Source organism: Protomyctophum parallelum (assembly GCF_964188405.1).
Source record: "Protomyctophum parallelum genome assembly, chromosome: 21".
NCBI classification, from domain to species: domain Eukaryota; kingdom Metazoa; phylum Chordata; class Actinopteri; order Myctophiformes; family Myctophidae; genus Protomyctophum; species Protomyctophum parallelum.
The window spans coordinates 9,379,365-9,402,765 of NC_139713.1; the positions used below are offsets into that span (position 1 = coordinate 9,379,365).

The following is a 23,401-nucleotide window of genomic DNA, read 5'->3' on the forward strand; positions in this document are numbered from 1 at the left end:
ACTTCCAGACCCACAGGAACGAGCCCAGGGCGCTGGCCCGGTTCCGGCGGGCCGCCCGCGTCCGAAACAGTTGAGAAACAGAGTTACCGTGTGGGGGTCCCCAGGGGTTCACTGTACTGTACTGTACTGTACTGTACTGTACTGTACTGTACTGTACTGTACTGTACTGTACTGTACTGTACTGTACTGTACTGTACTGTACTGTACTGTACTGTACTGCACTGCACTGTACTGTACTGTACTGTACTGTCCCACCCGAGGACATGTGTGTTACCCATCTTCTCCATAAGGAGCTTGAGTCCAGCAGTGGTGTTTTAGTGGATTTCAGACTGGATGGAAACCTTTTTAATATCAGGAGGCTACAGGCAAAGACCAAACTGTCCACAGAGCAGGTCATTGAGTTGCAGTATGCAGATGACTGTGTTCTTGTGGCACACTCCCCACAGGACCTCCAGTCCATCCTTGCTGTGGTTGTCAAGGCCTACAGCAGGATGGGGCTGTCACCACCAAGACAGAAGTGGTCTGCCAATGGAGCTCCAGTACCCACACACCCTGCCTGCCTATGGTTGGGATTCGTTAGGATTTTAACGGTTCCGGATCCTTCCCGGATCCCTCTTAACGGTTCCGGTTCCTAACGGTTCCCTTAACGGATCCTAATATTATTTTTTCCCCTTTTTTTCTGATATAAATGATGCTTATATTATAACTAACCTAACCAAGTACATAATAAAAACAAATTAATTAATTCAATTATTGAAAATGCACTTTACAATTATGAGGTGGCACTATTATTTAAACTTCACCACCACCACCACCAGCTAGCCACCACAACAATATCATTGTTGCAATTTGTACTGTATATTGCAATTTGCTGTATATTAAATACAGTACACATTGCAATAATGATATTGTTGTGGTGACAAATGTTGTCTTTAATGTTCAGATTAATTTAATATGAAGGACCCCTTACCCTAATGGAAACAAATTGGATGGATTATGAAATCCTTTTAGCAGACCTTGTAGGCTACGTTCCTGTGCTTTTTTCTGCAAACTGTTTATAAAGTAGGCTAATCAATCTATAATAAAAATAATAATAAAACTTTATTTGTATAGCACCTTTCATGACATGAAATGCAGCTCAAAGTGCTTTACAGAACAATGGAGAATAAAAGAAAAGCAAGGCAACGACATTAAATAACAAGCAGTAATGCAGTACAGTGAGGACAAGATCAATTAAAGGCAATGTTGTAGAAGTGGGTCTTGAGCTGAGCTTTAAAAATGTCTACAGAGGCTGCCTGACGAAGGTACAGTGGGAGCTTGTTCCATGCCGACGGCCCATAGAAGCAAAAAGCTGCTTCCCCGTATTTTTTAGTTGCCATTTTTCTGGGCAAAGCGAGCAGGCCGGCGGTGGAAGACCTTAGGGGGCGGTTTGGGACATATTTAGGCAGGCAGTCATGTAGGTAGGAAGGTGCGAGACCATTGAGAGCTTTATAGACAAGTAAAATTATTTTAAAATCAATCCTAAAAACAACCGGAAGCCAGTGCAGTGATGCCAAAACTGGAGTAATATCTTCTCTCATCTTAGTTCTAGTTAAAACTCTGGCTGCTGCATTTTGGACAAGTTGTAATCTGTCAGTTGTTTTCTTAGGCAGTCCTGAAAAAAGTGCATTGCAGAAATCAAGCCGAGAAAAAACAAAGGCGTGGATTAGCGTTTTTGCATCGTCCAAGGACAAATAGGCTCTGATTCGTGCAATATTTCTAAGGTGAAAAAAGGCAATCTTGGTGACATGATTAATGTGTGAATTAAAGTTCAATTCAGAATCAATAATAACCCCCTATGGAGGTATGCACCTAAACGCTGGGCTCTCAACAGTCACGCGATTAATTTAGAGCCAAATCAAAGTTGAGTCAGCAGTTGAGTTGCTTATAAGTTGTAAAAAATAAGTGCAGACAAATTGATTTGGCGTGATTCATAAAATATCAGACAGAAAGACGTCGAGACATTGGCGTTCTAAATTAACACCATTAACAAGAGTTGTACAATACACCTAATGAAAAGCTCTGTAGACATTAGTAGTTTTTATTTTCTATTACGTTACTAGCCTGTGGAAAGTGAACCAGCCTCGCATCGTCCTCATCCCCCGCCGGCTGTGGTGGAGCTGCGGGGGGGCTTTCCGCATGGCTCTCAAACGCGATTTGCCTAGATTATTCTCCTGAGTTGTGGAGTCGTGTAGGCGTATTGATTTTGAGTTGTTTCATCAATGTGGACGTGCAACTGGTACAAGTTGCAACAACCTTTGCAGGGAACTATATAACATTTATTCCACTTTGCGTGCTCAGCCTCAGAGTCATTTCCCTCTCTGTTAACCACACTTTGGAGATCTCTTCGACATCATTCGCTCTGTGGCGGTGAGCGGTCGCTGAATGCACAGAACAGTGGGCGTATCCTCCCCGACCCCACACACTCCTTTAGGTGGGGTGACGTCACCTCAGGCTCTGCTTGCATGCATGCACATTGCACAGACACAGCGGAGCTAAATGACGACTGATGAGAACCGTTTGGGGAACCGTTAATAAAACACTACACACACACGTGCGACTACACACACACACGTGCAATACCGCACGCACGCAGCGCACGCAGCATGGCACGTGCATTGTACACACACGCGCGGACATTGCTGGCCATTGTTGGTTTCACGCATGCGCACACCACTCGTGCTCACGGATACAGGTACACATACAGGTTCCTACCTACCTAGGTACATGGACATTGCTGGATGTAGGAGTGGTTGCACCACTCAAAAACAAATGTATCACTCCAGTGCAACTGCACTGCAGAGTCATGCAATATTCACACAGGGGGGGAGGGGGTGTTTGGGGGAGCAAGCCAAGTGCAGATTCTATTTGTGTCCGAGACCGAGGCGTTTATGTACCTTCATCTATGCTCAATCACTTCCATCCTTCATCCTCTCACCCTCCCATCCCCTCTCCACCGGCTACGCTGTCACACAGTCACACAGCAGGCCTTTATATTGCCTGGAGATGATTACCTTGACAGATATGATTTATCTTCTAATAATCTCTATCGGTCACATCACAACGTCTCCTCCTATTTTCTCCGTCCTTCCAGCACTCCATCCGTCTGCCTGAGAGTGTGTTCTTGAACGGCCACTCTGGCTTTTCTGTCTCCCTTTCTTTCTCTCTCTCTCTCTCTCTCTCTCTCTCTCTCTCTCTCTCTGTGTTTATATGTCTGTAATCTCTCTCGCTCTCAGCTAGAGAATGTAGAAGAATTGTTATATTGATCAACGTTTGCCTGTTACCTCTCCTAATTGTACCAACATCAATACAGCATGGAATTGTGGACAAAATCGTATCCAACGAGTCAACGACAACAAAATATTCTTTAGTTTTGGGTCTGAGATAGAGGTCTTCGGTTATGATATCCGAAGGTCCGAACCGACCCGCAGCCGGTCCCGGTTCCGTTTACAAGAAGTGACTCCTGGGTACATTCGGTGTCTCGGACCGGTCCTCAGGTAATGACTAAAACCCGAGCTGACCTGGTGATTGGCCGCCCACAGCTGTCAATCACCCCCACTCAAATGCTGAATAAACAATGGACCTTTGCTATGAAAAGGGTTGAAAACCAGCGTCTTATATTTACCCAGAAAGCTCGTTGTCGATGACCATCTTCTGGAGGCCGGTGGAGATGCTGCAGGCGGCGGCGCCGGCCGGGGGGGAGGAGGACGACGGTCCCTGAGTCACCGCGTGGACGCTGGACGGGTTGGACAACGCCGTGTTCACCTCCCGCAGGATCCTGGGCAGAGGACCCAGCTTGGAGGCCGTGCTCTGCATGGGGGAAGACAAGACATGGAGTTAGAACAGGATCCTGGGCAGAGGACCCAGCTTGGAGGCCGTGCTCTGCATGGGGGAAGACAAGACATGGAGTTAGAACAGGATCCTGGGCAGAGGACCCAGCTTGGAGGCCGTGCTCTGCATGGGGGAAGACAAGACATGGAGTTAAAACTAGCCCTTAACCCATTTTGACCTGAGATCAGATTCTAAAAAAGTCTTCTACATCCTGACAGTTTTCTGAAAAAGCTATGTTTCTATGTCAGTCATTCTTCGATTTTTCCAAATAATAGCAGACCTACAAGCTCATAGCGCGCCACTCGGTGGCGCGCTATGAGCTTGTAGATCTGCTATTTTTCAATAGCTAAAGCATAACATAATGCTAACACCAAAAGGGGTTCCCGCACAAAATGGGTTAAAATAGATTTTAACTCATTTAGACCTGAGCTTGATTCTACAAAATGTCTTCTACATCATGACGGTTTTCTGAAAAACCCTATGTTTCTATGTCAGTGGTGCTCAACCTATTTCATGTCAAGGACCCCCAGAATTATCTGTATTTGGCTGCGGACCCCCCCATCTGAAAATATGTTGTTCCAGGGACCCTCCCAGAAGCAAAGATTTGAGTTAAAAACGTTCGCTCTGAACGAATATAAGATTTGCACCACATTTTCTGGATTTAAAATAGCAGACCTATGTACAAGCTCGTAGATCTGCTATTTTTCAACAGCTAAAGTATAACACAATGCTTAAAACACCAAAAGGGGTTCCTGCCCAGAATTTGCTAAATAGACCAATCTCATTAACCACCATAAAAGCCCCATTTTATACTTTGTCGTACAACAGCATATCGCAAAAACAGCTTGTGTACAAACTCAGTCATAACGCGTCACACTTTTAAAATGTGATTAGTTCAGTATGCCGCACCCCTTGTCGGAATCGAGTCAAACATTGCCCTGAGGGTACTAAATTTAGTACTATACGTATAATCTCCCGAGTACGTTGTTCTGTAATTTAACTTTATATTCACATCTCCTGTCCTACCCGCGGGGATATGGTTTTATTCTTCCCTATTCTGAGGCTATAGTGCCTGCCAGCCCCCCCCCCCCCCCCCCCCCCCATTTGCAATGTACAGTAAGATATCTCGTGATTAACACGTTTTAATAAGTGGTGTTTGCATTTTAACAAACGTAACATGACAGACTGACCATGGATGTGTCACAGCCTCCTCTCTGCCACTGCAGCTAATGCTAAGTGTCCTTGTAAAGCTATTAATAAGCTCCCCCCCCCCCCACTTCTCTTGGTGCATTTCGATGCATTATGCAATAATGCATTATTGATCACTGCATGGGTAAATAATATACTAATGTAGTCTGTGCACGATTAATACCCCGTGGCTAGTGATGATGCATTGGAGAAATAGACGATAGACTTTCTCTTTTTCTACCTGCAACCGCTAATGTATCCTTTAGGGGGGACTCTGCTGGGATGGAATAAGACCATATATATCATATCATATACTATTATATCATATCTAGTGCTGCTTGCAATCTTTGTCTTTGGAATGGCTATTAGTCCATACCCATCCGGCCTTCGCGCAGACGAAATGAAAGCCTGGGTACCGAGGCTAGGAACAGCCAAACTAGCACACACGCAGGCACGTGCGCGCCGACACGTTGTGACCTTGTTTAGAATGTTTACATAGCTCCACTCAAAACAGTTTAAACGTGCGTGTGTGCGTGTGTGTGTGTGCCTGTGTCCTTCCTGGGAACTGTGCGCCTTCCAGGGTTGCCAGGTTCGCTTTTGCGAGAGAAACAAGCAACCGGGTCTATGAAAACAAGTCCCAAAGCCCTTCGGCCTTTAAACATAATAGAGTGGATATTTGAAAATAAACAGATCTACAAGCTCATAACGTGTCGGTGTGCATGTGCCTGCTTCATGCAGGTTAGTCTGGCTGTGTATAGGCCGGTAAGTTTTCGATTGTCACACAAATAATTGTGATGAATAATTGTGTTTGTAGCATTGAACATAGCCATCCAATGGCGGCTCTTCTACATAGCCTTCTATTGGTTTGTCCCTATTTGAAGGCTTCAAATGGGGACAACAGGAAGTTTACGGAGTCTATGGTCTCGCGCGAGTACATGAACCACGTGACTGGGCTGTTTTCTGCCCCCTCAATATCACATCTCATCTGTTAGATGGCTCTGGCTAGACCATACATGGGCAACTGGCAGCCCGGGGGCCACATGCGACCCCCCACCTTCACTTAATGCTTAACTTGATTTCAGCTGTTACAATTCCAAACATGAATTGAATGTAATCTAAATCTAATCTAATGACCCACAGAAATCCAGGAGTTCAATTCAAATGTAGCAAAAAATTGCAGATCTACAAAAGTCAAAGCGCGTTGCCGTGCGGCACGTTTTGAACTTATTTTCGATACGACCGTATATGCAATGTGTCCCTCTGGAGTGAGTGTGTAACTATAATGGCCACCACCACCCTGGGCTAGACTACAAACCTGCACCACAGTGGGAGGTGGACGTAGGAGGACTTTGATCACTGAAGAGGTGTGGTTTGTGGCAGCAGTGAGAGATGTTGAGCATGCAAGAGTGAATGTGGGTCTGCATAAATGAACCGTTAGGATGGTGGTGGTATGGGTGTATGTATGAGTGTGGTCCCCCAGTGTTGTTTTTGGCAGCAAATTTCTATTTTCGTTTTAGTCATAGTCTTAGTTTTCACTTAGTTTTAGTCACCTGGAATGTGCTAGTGTTGGTTTAGAAATCCTACCTGAAATCTATACTGCCCTACAAAGCCAATGTAAGTAGTTTTTGGACATACCGACTTATTTGTGTATCCCAAAGGTCAAATTAGACTTCGTGATTTTGGGGGGGATAAACAATTACCTCAAGGACATAATTTACAATTAGTGTAACTAGAGCGGGTGCCTGTCGGGCACTGGCCTACATGGAACGACGCAAGTTGGAAATGCATGCCCCACACAGTTATTATGTCATTTGTCTGACCAGTTGAAACACTTTTAAACCCATTATCGGCCCTTTTTTTCCTCGTAGTCACGGTACTTTGGCTTTGTAGGGCAGTATAGATACATCTCAATTTGAGAGGCCCTTGACACAAACAAAAAGAGGTTTGAGGAGCACTGGGTTGAATGTGCAACGTGTTGTGTTCCAGCACCTGGTCCATCTGGGAGAGCACTTCGGCCAGCAGCGAGTGCAGGGTGGACAGCTCTCGGCCCAGGTCGATGTAGCCCTCGAAGCCCGCCGTGTTGGAGATGGTCTCTGGGTTGGAGATCTCCAGCAGGAAGTGCTGCATGTTGGCCCACTCGTGCTCCAGGAACTGGTTCATGAAGGACATGTACTCCTCCTTATTGCCGAACCTGGACGGAGGGAGAAGATAACAGAAGATAATAGAAATAAATTAAAAGATGTGTTATTTATGTACGAAGACAACCAATTGTGTTCATATGGATTGCGGGCAGAATAAAATCTCACGGCGGAAGAAATGTTGCATGGCAAAGACTCCTAATGTGCAATTTGTGAAACGGCGTGAAAGGATTGGAACCAGCGCTGTTTCTCACACCGCGGAACATTTTTAACTCAAATCTTTGCTTCTGGGGCGGGGTCCCTGGAACAATATAATTTGAGATTGTGGTCCGTGGCCAATTACATATAATTCCGGTGGTCCTTGACATGAAATAGTTTGAGAACCACTGACATAATAGTTTTTTTCAGAAAACTGTCAGGATTTAGAAGGCATTTGTAGAATCGTCCTCAGGTCTAAATGGGGTTCATTTATTTGTACTTGGTTCACAGGCACACATACTGTACTCACTTGGTGAAGTTGGCCAGGTTCTGCGTGACTTTGGCTATGAGCGTGAGCGTGCGCGCGGTGCGGTCGTCGGGGTACTCCTGCATCAGGTTGAAGAGCGACGGCGACATGATGGCGGGACAGAGGAAGCGCAGGAACAACGACGCGCTGATCAGACGCTCGCTGATGTCCGGTCGCCCCCGGTTACTGCACTCCTGTCGCCACGACGCAAACACCTCCTTCAGCTCCCGTGGAAACACACTGACGAGAGACAAAGAGAGCGCTAAGAATTTTGTTTGATGTTTGTTTGATGTTTACTATCTGTATTGTCTTAGTAGAAAATAATTGTGCTACCTTATCATGAACATTAGTGATTACCAATTAGATAAGATAGGTTGAAAAGTGGTGAAGTCGTCCTTTATAGTGAGGTCTGTATCTAAACGTTTTAAGAACCACTGAACTAAAAGCACCATCAGATGGATGGTTTGTTTGTCCTACCAGTAGGAGTTGATGATCTTGCAGAAGGCCAGCTCACAGCACATCTTCAGGTTGCCCTGGTGTTCCTGAAGATCACTGGACGAACACTTGGACGGATCCACCTCACAGTTCTCATCTGACTCATACAGAGCCTTGATGAACTCCCCTGAGAGGAGAGAGAGAGAGAGAGAGAGAGGCAGCTAAGATACAGTTCTTTGGGGCTAAAGGATCATTTGGTCCACCCAAATATATATATATTATCATTGCTGTCAAGTACTGAAAACACCTGAAACTAAATGCTGCCCCACACCCAACAGCCTATAAAAAGGGAGCCATCTCGGTTTGCAATGATAGATTGCATTGATAGATTCTTGCTCATGTAGGCATTTAGAACCAATCTAGCTCATGTAGGTCAATTGAATAATCGCTGAACGTACATAAGCAACATGAGCGTAATTTAGTTTCTCATCTAAACACATTATATAGTGTATAATAATCCTAATATTGATTTTGCAGTCATATAATCAGCCAACCGGTCCCGTTAGGTGGTGGTTGCAATTCCACATGTTTTATTCTGGACGATTGTGATGAATCATCTACAAGCTTCTGTAATCTGTGTGCATAACAGGTCGGCTATTTCCGTGCGACACCGTCGCACAGCCATGTATAAATCAGGATGTATTCAACAGACCCATGAACAGATTGAACTAAAATGAGCCTCAGAGTTAGACAAGCACACATCAAAAGCATGAGGAGGCACAAATCCTGTATAATTAGAAAACTTGCGCATGCACACACACACACACACACACACACACACACACACACACACACACACGCACACGCACACACAGAGCATCAATATTAGAAGTGTACAGATGGAGAGAGGAAGGCCGTGCGCCTGGAGGCATGGGAGACATTCTGTTGATGAAACTGTGGTAGTGTTTAGGCCTGTTTCACAACGGTTACATAATCACAATTACGCCAGCTAATCGCAATTATTTTTTGCATCATCTGTATAAACACAGCTGTGTGAAATCAACAGAAATCCCATATTTGCATCATTATTTGAAGACCTATTTTGGGCATTTAGAGTCAAAATGTTTAAAAAAGTGTTGAAATAATGTCCATAAATAGCGCAAATAGTTGAAGTGCCAATAATCTAGGAAAAGCTCACCCTCGAGTGTAACATTGCGATTATACTACAGTTACCCAAAAAATAGCACGTCAACTCAATTTCATTGTAACTAAGATATTTGATACAAATTGATTCCTAGAAACTACCTGTTACCTGTATAACACCAACGTTAAGACACTGGTGGCCTGGGCAGCTGAATTTATAGTTGACCTATTTTGGAATGAGTTTAGTTTAGTGAGTTTAGCCCTGGATGGAGTCTACACAAGAATGCTACGAATGGCACTAGGTGTCACATGGACGGACCGCATCAGAAATATGGCGACCTACCACCGGTCACGGACAAAGTCAGAGAGAGAAGGATGAGGCTGGCAGGGCACTGCGTCAGGCACCCAGGAACTAGAGGCCAGTAAATTGGCCCTATGGGAGCCAACCCAGGGCAAAGCCAGGAGGGGAAAGAAGCGTACCACCTAATGTAGACGACCTATGTAGACGTGCTGTGGCGCAACAGCTTGGCTGACAACACTGCAGAGCTCAAGAACCTGATGTTGGATAGGAAATTGTGGAGGGCAGCGATCCAGGAATCCCGAGTTGGTGTTGGCTAGACCTCACTCTCGCAGCAACTAACTAACTAACTAACTAACTACTAGTTTCTTTAACGTAGTTGTCATTACATTCCTCACACGGGTCTCTGTGTGATTGTCTCAGTTTTTGGAAGGCGTTTAGTTGTGTTGCACATGTACAGTAGGTTTTTTTATTCTGGAGGAGGAGGAGTATCCGTTTGCCCTTTTCTCCCATTGTTCTAGCTCTCCTGATGCATAGCTCTGTTGCAGAACGTGTGCCACTACTGCCAGTCCAACAACACAATAACACAGCCAGAAACTCACACACACACACCCTTGTGCGGTCTAGAGATATTAGACGTTTGTTTTTGCCATTTTGATTAGATTTTAAACCATTCTGTGCGGGAACCCCTTTCGGCGTTTTAAGCATTATGTTATACTTTAGCTATTGAAAAATAGCAGATCTACAAGCTAGACATTTGTAGATTCGTCCTCAGGTCTAAATGGGTTAATTCTTCACGCGGGCCCCCGACGCTTCAAAGTTATTATTATAAAGGAAAATGTAATAAATCAATTTCCATTTTCAAATGCTCTCATTAATGACAAACTTGGAAAGGGCCTCAGTTACCAGACGCCGTCTGTTTAAAATGATTGGATATGGTAAATTTAACTTAAATCTGTCTCATTGTACTTTCGCCTCCTCATTTCAGCTTTCTCTTCATATTCTCCAATAAATAATCAGCACGTTGCACAGAATTACAGGCCTGGATTAGCCCGTTTACGACCCCCCCCCCCCACACTGCTACTGTAGCTCCGACACTCGCGTGCACGTTGAACATGGTGGCGTGTTGCTGTCACTATGATGGGACTATGGGCTTATAGATTTGCTTATTTTGAAAACTCAATCTTTGAATATATATTTCTAACTAAAATCTTTGCTTCTGGGGGTCCATCCATGGAACATACTATTTCAAGATGCGAGGTCGGCGGCCAAATACGTATCATTCTGGGGATCTGTGGCATGAAATAGTTTGAGAACCACTGATGTTATTGCAAGATACTGTATGTTTTTCAGAAAACTTAGTTAGACATTTTTAAAATGAGCCTCCCGTCTTAAAGAAGTAGTTAACCCAAAACATACTTATTTATTTATCTACACAACTCATGAAGCTGAATTCATAGAGATGTTTTTGTTGAGCCAATAAGTTGATGTCCTTCCGCGTCATCAGTGCCAATACCTGAGGCGGGGTTGGCGAAAGGGCCTTTCTGTGTGGAGTTTGCATGTTCTCCACGTGTACCCTCACAAAAAACATGCAGTAATCCTGGGGAATGGAACTGGTTGGAATAACGTGTTCCTTCCACGCGCTACGGGGACAACCGGGGAAACTCCCCCCTGTCAGGTGAAAACAAGCGGCTTGGACTCTTGAAAGAAGCATGAGGTCAGTCCGTTGCTCTCCCCAGGTTGGCACATGGAGTGTAGAGCCCAGGATCACACTAGATAATTGACACTGGGTGAAGAAATCGTGGGCTAAAACATTATAATAATACTGGCTCAGGAATGCAACAAAAACAAATAAATATCTCCATGAATTCAAGCCTTCATGGGGTGTGTAACTGAAAGAAAATAAGCTTTAAATGGGTTTAAAGGATGCTTCAACCGTCGAAACCATCGGAACTACAGACCTCTTTTGGATACCTAGTGGGACAATACACTTTACAGAAGATTTGTTTTTGTTTTTTTTAAGATTTTTTTTGCGGCTTACGCCTTTTATTGTTTTTTTAAGGGACAGACAGTAGGCTGACAGGAAACGGGAGAGAGATGGGGTGTGACATTCAGTAAAGGCTTAAGGCCGTGTCGGGCTCGGGAGTCGAACCCGCGGCACACTGCGACTGGATTACCAGTCGGGTGCCCAGACGGTTACGCCACCGCCTGGGCCTTTACAGAAGAATTTGACCGTTCCACCGGCTTCCCGCTCAGCCGAATCTTTACGCTGTGGAGTCCCGGAGGGGACCGAGGTCACAGACACAGCTATAGAATAGATATACTGTAGAGTCATACAGTACACACTGTAGGTCACAAACATGTGATGCAGAAACCTTGACTGGCAGGAAACATTACAGCACTTATCAGATGACTAATTACAAAGAACACACACACACACACACACACACACACACACACACACACACACACACACACACACACACACACACAGAGAGGTGGGAGTGAAAACACAGGAAACAGAGAGAGAAAGGACAGGAGAAGGAAGTGGAGCTCTAGCCAACCAGAAGGTCACGTAAACACTTTGTTCTTATTCCAGCCTCTGGGACAGGGGAAATGTCACAAAACACACACCCGTGTGCACGGACACACACACACACACACGCACACACGCCCAACATTCCTTCTTGTCTTACACACAGCTGCACACTATACGGCCAGAAGCATGGTCAGCAACAACAAGATAGAAAACTGTGAGACATCAAACAAGCACCTGTGTGTGTGTGAGTGTGTGTGTGTGAGTGTGTGAGCGAGAGAGAGAGAGAGAGAGAGAGAGAGAGAGAGAGAGAGAGAGAGAGAGAGAGAGCTATCATATTGTTTAATCGCCAACTGGATAGGCCATTTGTCAAAGAAACAGGTACTTCATGCCATAAGACATACACTGGCCACTGGGGTTGTACGTCAATGCCACGGCCATATTGGCAGGGGACACACAGCCATAACTCCACACAGCAAGACAATACGCCTGAGTTGTTATACGAGCCTCAGACTAAAACCTTTTATTTGTTTCATTTTCTGTTTTATAACCATTAATAAGTTCCTTGCAGACTGCTGCTGCGTTTTGATATTTTCCCCCCTATTTATGTTTTGTCATGACAAGACCCACATGTTTAATTTAATTCAATACAACACATAGGGCAATCATGCCATTAGCAGGCAAGGCTTATTGCCTCTGCCAATAAGGCAGCCAAGTTGGGGGACTGCGCCTTAGTCTCACTTCCCATCAGTCCAACATATGTGGCCGGTTAAGACTCATCCGTGCCTTTCGCATGGTAGCTTTTGCTACTTTTGAATTTGAATCCTGAAATGTATGCATGTAATGAATAACGATATATCGTAAATTGATTAAAATCGATTTGAACTGGTGACAATTTAAATCGCATTTTGAATCGTGATGCAAGCAGCATAGTTAAAGCATAGTAAGAGAAGAAAATAATGGATTTTGTGCAAGAGAAATATGTCATTAATTTTGTCTGGAAAATAATTGTGTTAAAAGAAATTGTGAAAAATCTAATCGCGAACCTACTAGTATCGTGATTCGAATCATATCGCGAGTTAAGCGAATCGTTGCATACTGTACGTACTTAAAAGTAGCACCTTTGGTCAACCAGCATGTCCCATACTGCCTCTACCCTTCCTCTCCATCCCTCCTGCTCTCCACTCACCCAGCCCTTCCCCTCCATCCCTCCTGCTCTCCACTCACCCAGCCCTTCCCCTCCATCCCTCCTCCTGCTCTCCACTCACCCAGCCCTCCCCCTCCATCCCTCCTGCTCTCCACTCACCCAGCCCTTCCCCTCCATCCCTCCTCCTGCTCTCCACTCACCCAGCCCTTCCCCTCCATCCCTCCTCATCCTCTCCACTCACCCAGCCTTTCACCTCCATCCCTCATCCTCTCCACTCACCCAGCCCTTCCCCTCCATCCCTCCTCCTCTCCACTCACCCAGCCCTTCCCCTCCATCCCTCCTCCTCTCCACTCACCCAGCCCTTCCCCTCCATCCCTCCTCCTGCTCTCCACTCACCCAGCCCTTCCCCTCCATCCCTCCTCCTGCTCTCCACTCACCCAGCCCTTCCCCTCCATCCCTCCTCCTGCTCTCCACTCACCCAGCCCTTCCCCTCCATCCCTCCTGCTCTCCACTCACCCAGCCCTTCCCCTCCATCCCTCCTCATCCTCTCCACTCACCCAGCCCTTCCCCTGCATCCCTCATCCTCTCCACTCACCCAGCCCTTCCCCTCCATCCCTCATCCTCTCCACTCACCCAGCCCTTCCCTTCCATCCCTCATCCTCTCCACTCACCCAGCCCTTCCCTTCCATCCCTCCTGCTCTCCACTCACCCAGCCCTTCCCTTCCATCCCTCATCCTCTCCACTCACCCAGCCCTTCCCTTCCATCCCTCCTGCTCTCCACTCACCCAGCCCTTCCCCTCCATCCCTCATCCTCTCCACTCACCCAGCCCTTCCCCTCCATCCCTCCTCCTGCTCTCCACTCACCCAGCCCTTCCCCTCCATCCCTCCTGCCCTCCACTCACCCAGCCCTTCCCTTCCATCCCTCATCCTCTCCACTCACCCAGCCCTTCCCTTCCATCCCTCATCCTCTCCACTCACCCAGCCCTTCCCCTCTATCCCTCCTCCTCTCCACTCACCCAGCCCTTCCCCTCCATCCCTCATCCTCTCCACTCACCCAGCCCTTCCCCTCTATCCCTCCTGCTCTCCACTCACCCAGCCCTTCCCTTCCATCCCTCCTGCTCTCCACTCACCCAGCCCTTCCCTTCCATCCCTCCTGCTCTCCACTCACCCAGCCCTTCCCTTCCATCCCTCATCCTCTCCACTCACCCAGCCCTTCCCTTCCATCCCTCCTCCTGCTCTCCACTCACCCAGCCCTTCCCCTCCATCCCTCCTGCCCTCCACTCACCCAGCCCTTCCCTTCCATCCCTCATCCTCTCCACTCACCCAGCCCTTCCCTTCCATCCCTCATCCTCTCCACTCACCCAGCCCTTCCCTTCCATCCCTCATCCTCTCCACTCACCCAGCCCTTCCCCTCCATCCCTCATCCTCTCCACTCACCCAGCCCTTCCCCTCCATCCCTCCTGCCCTCCACTCACCCAGCCCTTCCCTTCCATCCCTCATCCTCTCCACTCACCCAGCCCTTCCCCTGCATCCCTCCTGCTCTCCACTCACCCAGCCCTTCCCCTCCATCCCTCCTGCTCTCCACTCACCCAGCCCTTCCCCTCCATCCCTCCTGCCCTCCACTCACCCAGCCCTTCCCTTCCATCCCTCATCCTCTCCACTCACCCAGCCCTTCCCTTCCATCCCTCATCCTCTCCACTCACCCAGCCCTTCCCTTCCATCCCTCCTGCTCTCCACTCACCCAGCCCTTCCCTTCCATCCCTCATCCTCTCCACTCACCCAGCCCTTCCCTTCCATCCCTCATCCTCTCCACTCACCCAGCCCTTCCCCTCCATCCCTCATCCTCTCCACTCACCCAGCCCTTCCCCTCCATCCCTCCTGCTCTCCACTCACCCAGCCCTTCCCTTCCATCCCTCCTGCTCTCCACTCACCCAGCGCGTCCTGCAGGTACTTCTGCCCCACCAGTTTGAGGTACTCCTCGATGGCCTTGGTGGCCAGCGTGTTCTCCCTGAAGATCAGGTGCTCGTTCTCGCCGCAGCGGTCCACCTCCGACATCATGAGGTCCGTCAGGAAGTCCTGCGAAAGAGAAGGATTATAATTTAGGACACGCTCATCTAGAACTACGAAGAAGTCCCAATAATTGCTGCAACAACTGTACATGTTGTTCAAAGATTGTTGGACAACCACTTCAGAGACTCTATACATCCACATATGGTAACGGCATCCTACAGTTGGCAAGGAATATCACCTCAAACACTAGCCATGTTTTGTATGGAGAGTATAGGTTGCTGCCTTCAGGAAGGAGATATGGTGTTCCAGCATACATAAGGTCAGACTGAAGAGGTCCTTTGTCCATCAGTCGAGGCTTAATCAGGATTTTGGGCAGGACTAGACGGAGCTGTGGACATTGCTCTTGCCTTTATGTTTCGTAATGTGTGTAATTGGATTGTCTTTTCTGTTGTGTGTTATGTCAAATGTTTGTATATGTGTTGCATACAAGGCCGCAGACAAATGTCAGTGCAAACTGAAAATAAAGTACTATATCATATCATATCAAGTGCGAGATCACTTCTGTAGAATGAGGGTTTTGCCATTTTTATGATATATGATATATGATATATATGATATATGATATGATGTAGTACTTTATTGTCAGTTCACAATGAAATTTGTCTTGTGACCCAGCAGCCAAGAACACATTATACACACATTTGACACAGCACAAAGAAACAAGACAATTTACATACATAAAGACATGAAGACAAGAGCAATATCCACCGCCTAGATTACCCTGTGGCTACTACAACTCCTGATTAAGCCTCAAAGTCGACTGGTGGACAAAGGACCTCTTTAGCCTGACCTTATTGTATGCTGGAACACCATATCTCCTTCCTGAAGGAAGTATCAGTTTTCGACATAATGAGGTTTCTAACAGACAGACAGAGACGATAATAATACAAAGAATATAGAAACAATCTCAGCTAGTTTTCCTCTTCATTTAGTCTACCAGTTCCCGGTTTTGTCCCCCATCCTTTTAGGCTCCTTTCCAATGATAACAAGTAAAGGTTTGTATCTGCACAGCAAGTACACAACAGGTAAAGGACAGTCTCTATAGCTCCTCAGCCGTCCTTATTTGCCTCGTTCCTTTCCAAGGAGTCTCTCCTGTAAATGATTGTCTGTCTGCCAGCGTCTGCTGTGCATTGGACACAGGCTGGTGGTGGAATGCAAAGTGTCTGCCAAAGTCAAAGAGAGCGGTGGCATGTCTACGTCTGCCAACCACGATGTCCCATTTCACAAGACAATCCCAATGATTTGTGATTGAGGCATGAAGATTTCAGTTCAATATGACTATTTGGCTTCGTCGGGCGTCTATAGACGAATCTATGTAGCAGTGCCCTGTAGACCAGGTGTATCTAATCAGTGCTGAGGTGAAAAGCTGCGCTTTTAATAATTGGTACACCTCAACTATGGCTGCGCCCAGGGCAACCCTCCGTGGATGCGCACGAACACAATTGGCCCCTTATTTGGGGGTGGGGAGGGTCGTTATTTGTACTCCTATACGGGGCTGTTCGCGCACCTGTCAGCGCCGCGGGGAGTGTTGGGCGGGAGGAGTAGGACGAAGGCCCTTCGTCCTCCCGGTGGGGGCTCCTCACTGGCAGGGTCAGAGTCAGTAGTATACAACAACAGTGACGACACAGAAATGTGAGTGGGGAGGAATTAACCCATTTTGACCTGAGATCAGATTCTAAAAATGTCTTCTACATCCCGACAGTTTTCTGAAAAAGCTATGTTTCTGTCAGTCGTTCTCAGATCTTTCAAAAATAGCAGATCTACAAGCTCGTAGCGCGCCACCAAGTGGTGCACTACGAGCTTGTAGATCTGCTATTTTTCAATAGCTAAAGCATAACATAATGCTAACACCAAAAGGGGTTCCTGCCCAAAATGGGTAGTTTTCTGAAAAACCTTATGTTTCTGTATCAGTGGTGCTCAATATTTCATGTCAAGGACCCCAAAAATTATATGTATTTGGTCGCCGACCCCCATCTGAAAATATGTTGTTCCAGGGACCCCACCCAGAAGCAAAGATTTGAGTTAAAAACGTTCGCTCTGAAAGAATATATATTCAAAGATTTACGCCACATTTTCACGATTTTTCTAAAATAGCAGACCTATAAGCTCGTAGCGAGGCACTCGGTGCTAAAGTATAACATAATGCTTCAAACACCAAAAGAGGTTCCCACCAATAATGGGTTAATACATTTTTAGATGGGGGGTTCCACTGGCTTCCAAAAACCCAGGCTCCAATGCTGACCTAGATAATACTTATCAGTGTAGTAGTGTACGTACAGCATGTGTTCTGGTAGAGAAGTGCTGTGGGTCAGGCAGAGCTGGCCCACGTTGCCGGTCTGTGAGTAATTTATGAACATGAGAACTGGAACACACATCATAGTGCTGTCCATATGGTGGTGCAATACTCCTCCTCACTGCATTTATTAGCTCAACAGTGACAGTCACCACAGTGTTTTTTTATATTTATTTTAACACAAATCTTCTCTTCTGGTGGTCCCTGGCACAAAATATTATAATTTCCAGTCTGCAACCAAATATATATAAATGCTGGGGGTCCTTGGCGCGAAAAGGTTTGAAAACCACACATTTGTAGGTCATCATCGCCAGTGTTGTGAATTGGAATGCCAGCAGCAAACCGAACCGACCCAGGGAAGGGCAGAGCCGAAGTGGAGAGACACACATTTTTTGGAAGGAGACTGAAGAGCGTGCGTGCTGCAGCATACTTGATCAGCCGAGACCAACGCAGGCTTACTGGCAGACAGACAGACAGAGAGAGACAGAAAGAGAAGTTGCTGACTGTTTAGTAGTAGTGGAGCCTGGAGTAAGGCAGAGGCTATCAGACTGCTCGGTGAGTAGCGGTCTGTCAGTCCAGATGTTGTGTTATTATGCTGCAAAACCGTCTTAAGTTGAATGAGTCATCCACTCATTTGGATCTGTCAACACACATTTCTGAGTGCATCTTCCCTCCCCCAAGTCCCATGGCACCTCGTTAGGCAGACGGAGCCAGCCAGGGAGAGAGGAGCAAAGTGACAGATCAAGAGAGAGAGGGAGAGAGATAGAGATAACACATGCATGCACGCACGCACACTCACGCATGCACGCACGCAGAGAGAGAGAGCATTATAGTGACAGAGCGAGAGAGAACGAAAGAGACAGAGAGAAAGAATGATAGAAAGGACGAGAGAGAGATGGCAGACATACAGACACACAGAGAGAGAGAGAGAGAGAGGGAGAGAGTGAGAGACAGAGTATAGTATATAGTATATGTATAGTGACAGAGCAAGAGAGACAAAGAACGAAAAGAGAGGGAGAGAGAGAAATAATGATAGAAAGAACGAGAGAGAGAGAGAGACAGAGAGAGACATAGAGAAGAGAGAGACATAGAGAACGAGACAGAGAGACATAGAACGAGACAGACAGACAGACAGAACGAGAGAGAGAGCACAAGAGAGAGAGGAGACAGAGAGAGATAGAGAACCAGAGAGAGAGAGAGAGAGAGAGAGAGAGAGAGAGAGAGAGAGAGAGAGAGAGAGAGAGAGAGAGAGAGAGAGAGAGAGAGAGAGCAGAGTGGCCTTTAAGAACACAGCCTCTCAGGCAGACAGATTGATGTATTGTGGAGCCTCTCAGACAGTTTCTATAGCTACTGTACTGCTAGCTCCTCAGCCAATCAGACAGTTTATATAGCTACTGTACTGCTAGCTCCTCAGCCAATCAGACAGTTTCTATAGCTACTGTATTAGCTAGCTCCTCAGCCAATCAGACAGTCTCACAGTCAGACAGTCTCTATAGCTCCTCAGCTAATCAAAGGCACGCGGCAGGGAGCCAATCACAGAATCACACACTGATGTGCAGCAAATGGGGATTGTTTTTCTTTCTGTTAACGCAACATCATGTCTCATCTGCACAATGCACACACACACAATATCAACGACCACCCCCCTCCGATCCTGCAATATGCAATACAAGAACACACCAGAGGAACAATAATAAATAAAATAACATTATCATAAAAGAAGGAGACTTAAAAGATGAGGACAACTTGGCATTGCATGAGTGCGTGTGCAGAGAGAGAGAGAGAGAGAGAGAGAGAGAGAGAGAGAATGCCTTCAGCCTGGCGGAGACATGTCAAAGAGATACACACACACACACACACACACACACACACACACAGGTACAGTAGACTAGCCGTCTGTGTACAGTGACAGAAAGCATCCAGTTAATCAGTAGAAGGTAAAAGTCAGTCCAGTGCATTCAGGGCTGACCTGAATGCTGAAATGCCAGCTATCGGCAAAGCTTTGCTTGTTTTGCCACTGATGCCTTTATAATATCGCTGAGTCCGTGTTAAACCACCATTCCATTTTACGTCGTCGCCGTTCAAATCGCACGAAGCTTCGGCAGGTTAGGAGAGACGGCAATTATAGGGCTGAGCCATTGACCTGACTTTAGCGCAAATGCATACACAATATTGTGTGTGTGTGTGTGTGTGTGTGTGTGTGCGCGCGCACGTGCGTGTGCGCATGCGTGCGTATGAATTTACATGCTCTCTCTCTCGCTCTCTCTTTCAAAACAACCACCACGCCCACAGACCTGAGGAAGTCTGACCTTTGACAGTGTATGGTCTCCCACCCAGTCCTATTAGAATAGGCTACTTCCTTTTTTTGGAACCTCCAGCCTTCTATTCCTACCTACCCCCCTCCCCCCCCCCCCCGCCTCCTCCTTCCTCTCACCGCTCCATATGTGGGTACGTCGAGGCGAGAGAGACAGAGAGATCTGAATGGACTCACTAGAGTCAAGCATGCACTGTACTGTACTGTAGATGGCGATGGAAAGCATCTATAACTAGACAAAGTGCCAATCGGCACAGGTCTCCACCAGGGCAGGTCAGGTTGTGGCCTCATGGTGGCGCTATAACAGGCTGTTGAGGAAGATTTGGGCCGGAGGTTCGTGTTGGAGGGATGCAGGTACAATGTTTTTCCATGTGTGCATACATAAGTTGTATACAGATCGATGCAGTTATAGCTAAAAACAGGAATTGGCCTGTTATAGCGCCACCGTGAGGCTGATTTAGAGGAAAAAATTGTGGCATGTCGTCCTGGGCCTAGTGAAAATGTGCGTGTATAATTTAACGGAAATTGCACACTGTTTGTGATTTGTGGCCTTTTTTCGAAATGGACGAATCGTGTGAGCTTTGGAAGCCAATCTTAGCCAATCAGGATGGAAGATGGGAAATGGTGGCGCTCCGTGTTGATCACATGACTATGGAGATAGTGTATACCGATTTGCGTGAAATTTGGATAAAATCTGAAGGAGTAATAATAGAAAATGTGTTTTACATATGTCGGCCTCCTGGTGGCGCTATAAAGAGCAGATGTGATTTTTCTTGGCCTCTAGGGAGTTGGCATACAAAGTTATCCACAGATCCGTGCAGTTAGAGGTAAAAACACTTTTCGGCCAGTTATAGCGCCACCTTGAGTCTGAGTTGAAATTGTTCATGTGGCATTTCGTCCTCGGCCTAGTGGGAATGTGGGTGCACAATTTCACGGAAATCACGCGATGTGTTCATGATTTGCAGCATTTTGTTTGAAACTGAGCACTCCTGTGAACTTTGGAAGCCAATCTTAACCAATCAGGATGGAGTCTGATAAATCTGAAAGACCGGTTTCGTTGAATGGCTCTAGAGAGACTGTGTACCAATTTGCGTGATGTTTGGACAAAATCTGTAGGTGTACTGTGCAAAAACTTGTTTTGCACAAAGCGGCCTCCTGGTGGCGCTATAACAGGCCGTTCTGGAAAGTTTGGGGCAGAGGTTCATCGTTGGCATCCAGGGAGTGTGTGTGCAAAATGTGGCATCGACCGGGTTAACGGTGGCCGAGATTAGCTGCTCACGGACACACGGACGGACGGACGGACGGACACACGGACGGACGGAGTGCAAAACATACTCTCCCCACATGCCTTCGGCCTGGTGGAGACAATAATGAGCTCTAATAATAATGATGAGCCATGTAGACACATGTTTAGTCTAGCATGGTCTCCCACCGCCAAAGGTATGTTCGTTTGAATCCAGCTGATTCCAGCAGCATGTCTACATTATAGTACATGCAACTGCATACATGTAGTGATATGATATGATATAGTACTTTATTGTCAGTTCACACTGAAATTTGTCTTGCGGCCCAGCGGCCTTGTATGCAACACATATAGACACATACATTTGACATAACACAAAAACAGTAATAAAAATACAGTTAGAGACATAAGGGCACAGAGCAATGTCCACAGCTCAGTCTAGTCCTGGACAAAATCCTGATTAAGCCTCAGAGTCGACTGATGGACAAAATACTTCTTCAGTCTGAGCTTATTGTACGCTGGAACACCATATCTCCTTCCTGAAGGCAGCAACCTCTACTCTCCATACAAAACATGGCTAGTATTAGAGGTGATATTCCTTGCTAACCTTAGGATGCTGTGGATGTATATAGAGTCTTTGAAGTGGTTGTCCATGAATCTTTGAACAAATGTTTAGTTGTAGCAGCATTTGTGACTTTGAGGCTACAGACAAACATCCATACCAGGCGGTGCTACAGTACTGAAGAACACTCATAATAACAGAAGTGAAAAACAAAAGAAGAATCCGTCAGCATCTTAAAACGACGAAGGAAATATATTCTTTGCTTTGTTTTCTTACACACTGATTCAATCTGATCTTTCCATAACAGGAGATGATCTATTACTACTCCTAGGTATTTGTATGAACATACCTGGTTGATCTGTTTACCATGAATAGTAATGGGGATCTGTGTCTCTCTAGTGGTGCACCAAATAGAATATCTCCCGTCATTTTTGTGTTAATGATGAGTGTTGTTATCACTCCATTCAACCACCGTATTTACTCTGTGTAGTCCAGGATCACTGGAACTATCTAGAAGTCAAATTAAAGTTGTATCATCATTAGATGTATTGATCTGGTGTGTCGGTGCGACATTCAGACAGACATTCCTCAGTACGACAGCTGTCAGTATAAAGGGTGAAGAGTACAGCTGAGCTCACACAACCCTGGGGAGCACCAACATTAGTGGTTAATGCTGCGGAGAGGGTTGTGTTCACCTTCACCCTCTGTACTCTATTAGTAAGACAAGAAGCATAATACCAGTGAATTAAGTATGGATTCAGTTCCAACTGTACCATCTTTGACAGTAGTATATCAGACTGTATTGTATTGAAAGCTGAAGAAAAGTCTAAGAACAGCACCCTTGCATAATTCTTATTTGACTTATCAAGGTGTTTTGTAATTAAGTGGACCAGTGTGCCCATTTTTATATAGTCTGATGTCTATAGTATTTTATATAATCTGATGTCTATAGTATTTTATATACAGTAGTCTGATGTCTGTGTCAACAGTAATGTTATAGAGTGTCGCAGTCCCGACCCCGACGAGCACGAGAATTGGGCCGAACAAATAATTAGTAAGAATAGGAAGTTTTCCTTCTAATTATTTGTTCAGCCCAAAAAATTAGGTTTACTACTAGTATCCAGGGGAAAAAGAGAAAAACACACATTTAGCTTGAATCCAATATGTAGTGGTTCATACTGCATCTCGCTCTCACCTAAGCTAAGGGCCTGAAGACCGCTGAAGAACCCTGTTATGAAGTATGGAGAGTTCAGTTGCAGACTAGGGACCGTACTCACAGAGTAGTGTTTGCGTGTGAAGAATTGAGATGTGTAGTAATAGTGGTACTGAACAACCATTTAAAACCAAGGAGAAATGGAGGACACATTTCACTGCTGCTATAACTTCATACTCTGGTTACAGAAAACGTACGGAAAGCCTATGATTAGTATCATTATTTTGTGAATTGCAGATTATTCAACTACAATTTTCTAAATTAATACGTGGATAATTTGTGCCCTGGGCATTGAGTTGTGATGCTCTAATGCAGATTGTACACCTCAGCTATCCTTCTCTCAGTCCCAGGGGTCTTGCACATTGTACCGGGGACAGACTTCCACGCGGGAGATGGATTGCTGAGGTGTAACGCTACACCTACCATCAGGTCCAAGGCACTTGACA

At 46.1% G+C, this 23,401-nt stretch overlaps 1 protein-coding gene across 6 annotated transcripts in view; it reads right to left on the reverse strand.

The window, feature by feature from the left end:
• LOC310879210 (disabled homolog 2-interacting protein-like) overlaps window positions 1–23,401 on the reverse strand; it is a 255,852-nt gene that overhangs the window by 22,584 nt on the left and 209,867 nt on the right. For all 6 annotated transcript variants that reach the window (XM_083793693.1, XM_083793695.1, XM_083793692.1 and 3 more), the window contains 5 exons: window positions 15,192–15,336; window positions 8,179–8,323; window positions 7,705–7,941; window positions 7,048–7,249; window positions 3,665–3,849 (listed from right to left, as the gene is read on the reverse strand). In XM_083793693.1, the coding sequence (XP_083649819.1) occupies window positions 3,665–3,849; window positions 7,048–7,249; window positions 7,705–7,941; window positions 8,179–8,323; window positions 15,192–15,336 (914 nt within the window). The remainder of the gene's footprint in view (window positions 1–3,664; window positions 3,850–7,047; window positions 7,250–7,704; window positions 7,942–8,178; window positions 8,324–15,191; window positions 15,337–23,401) is intronic.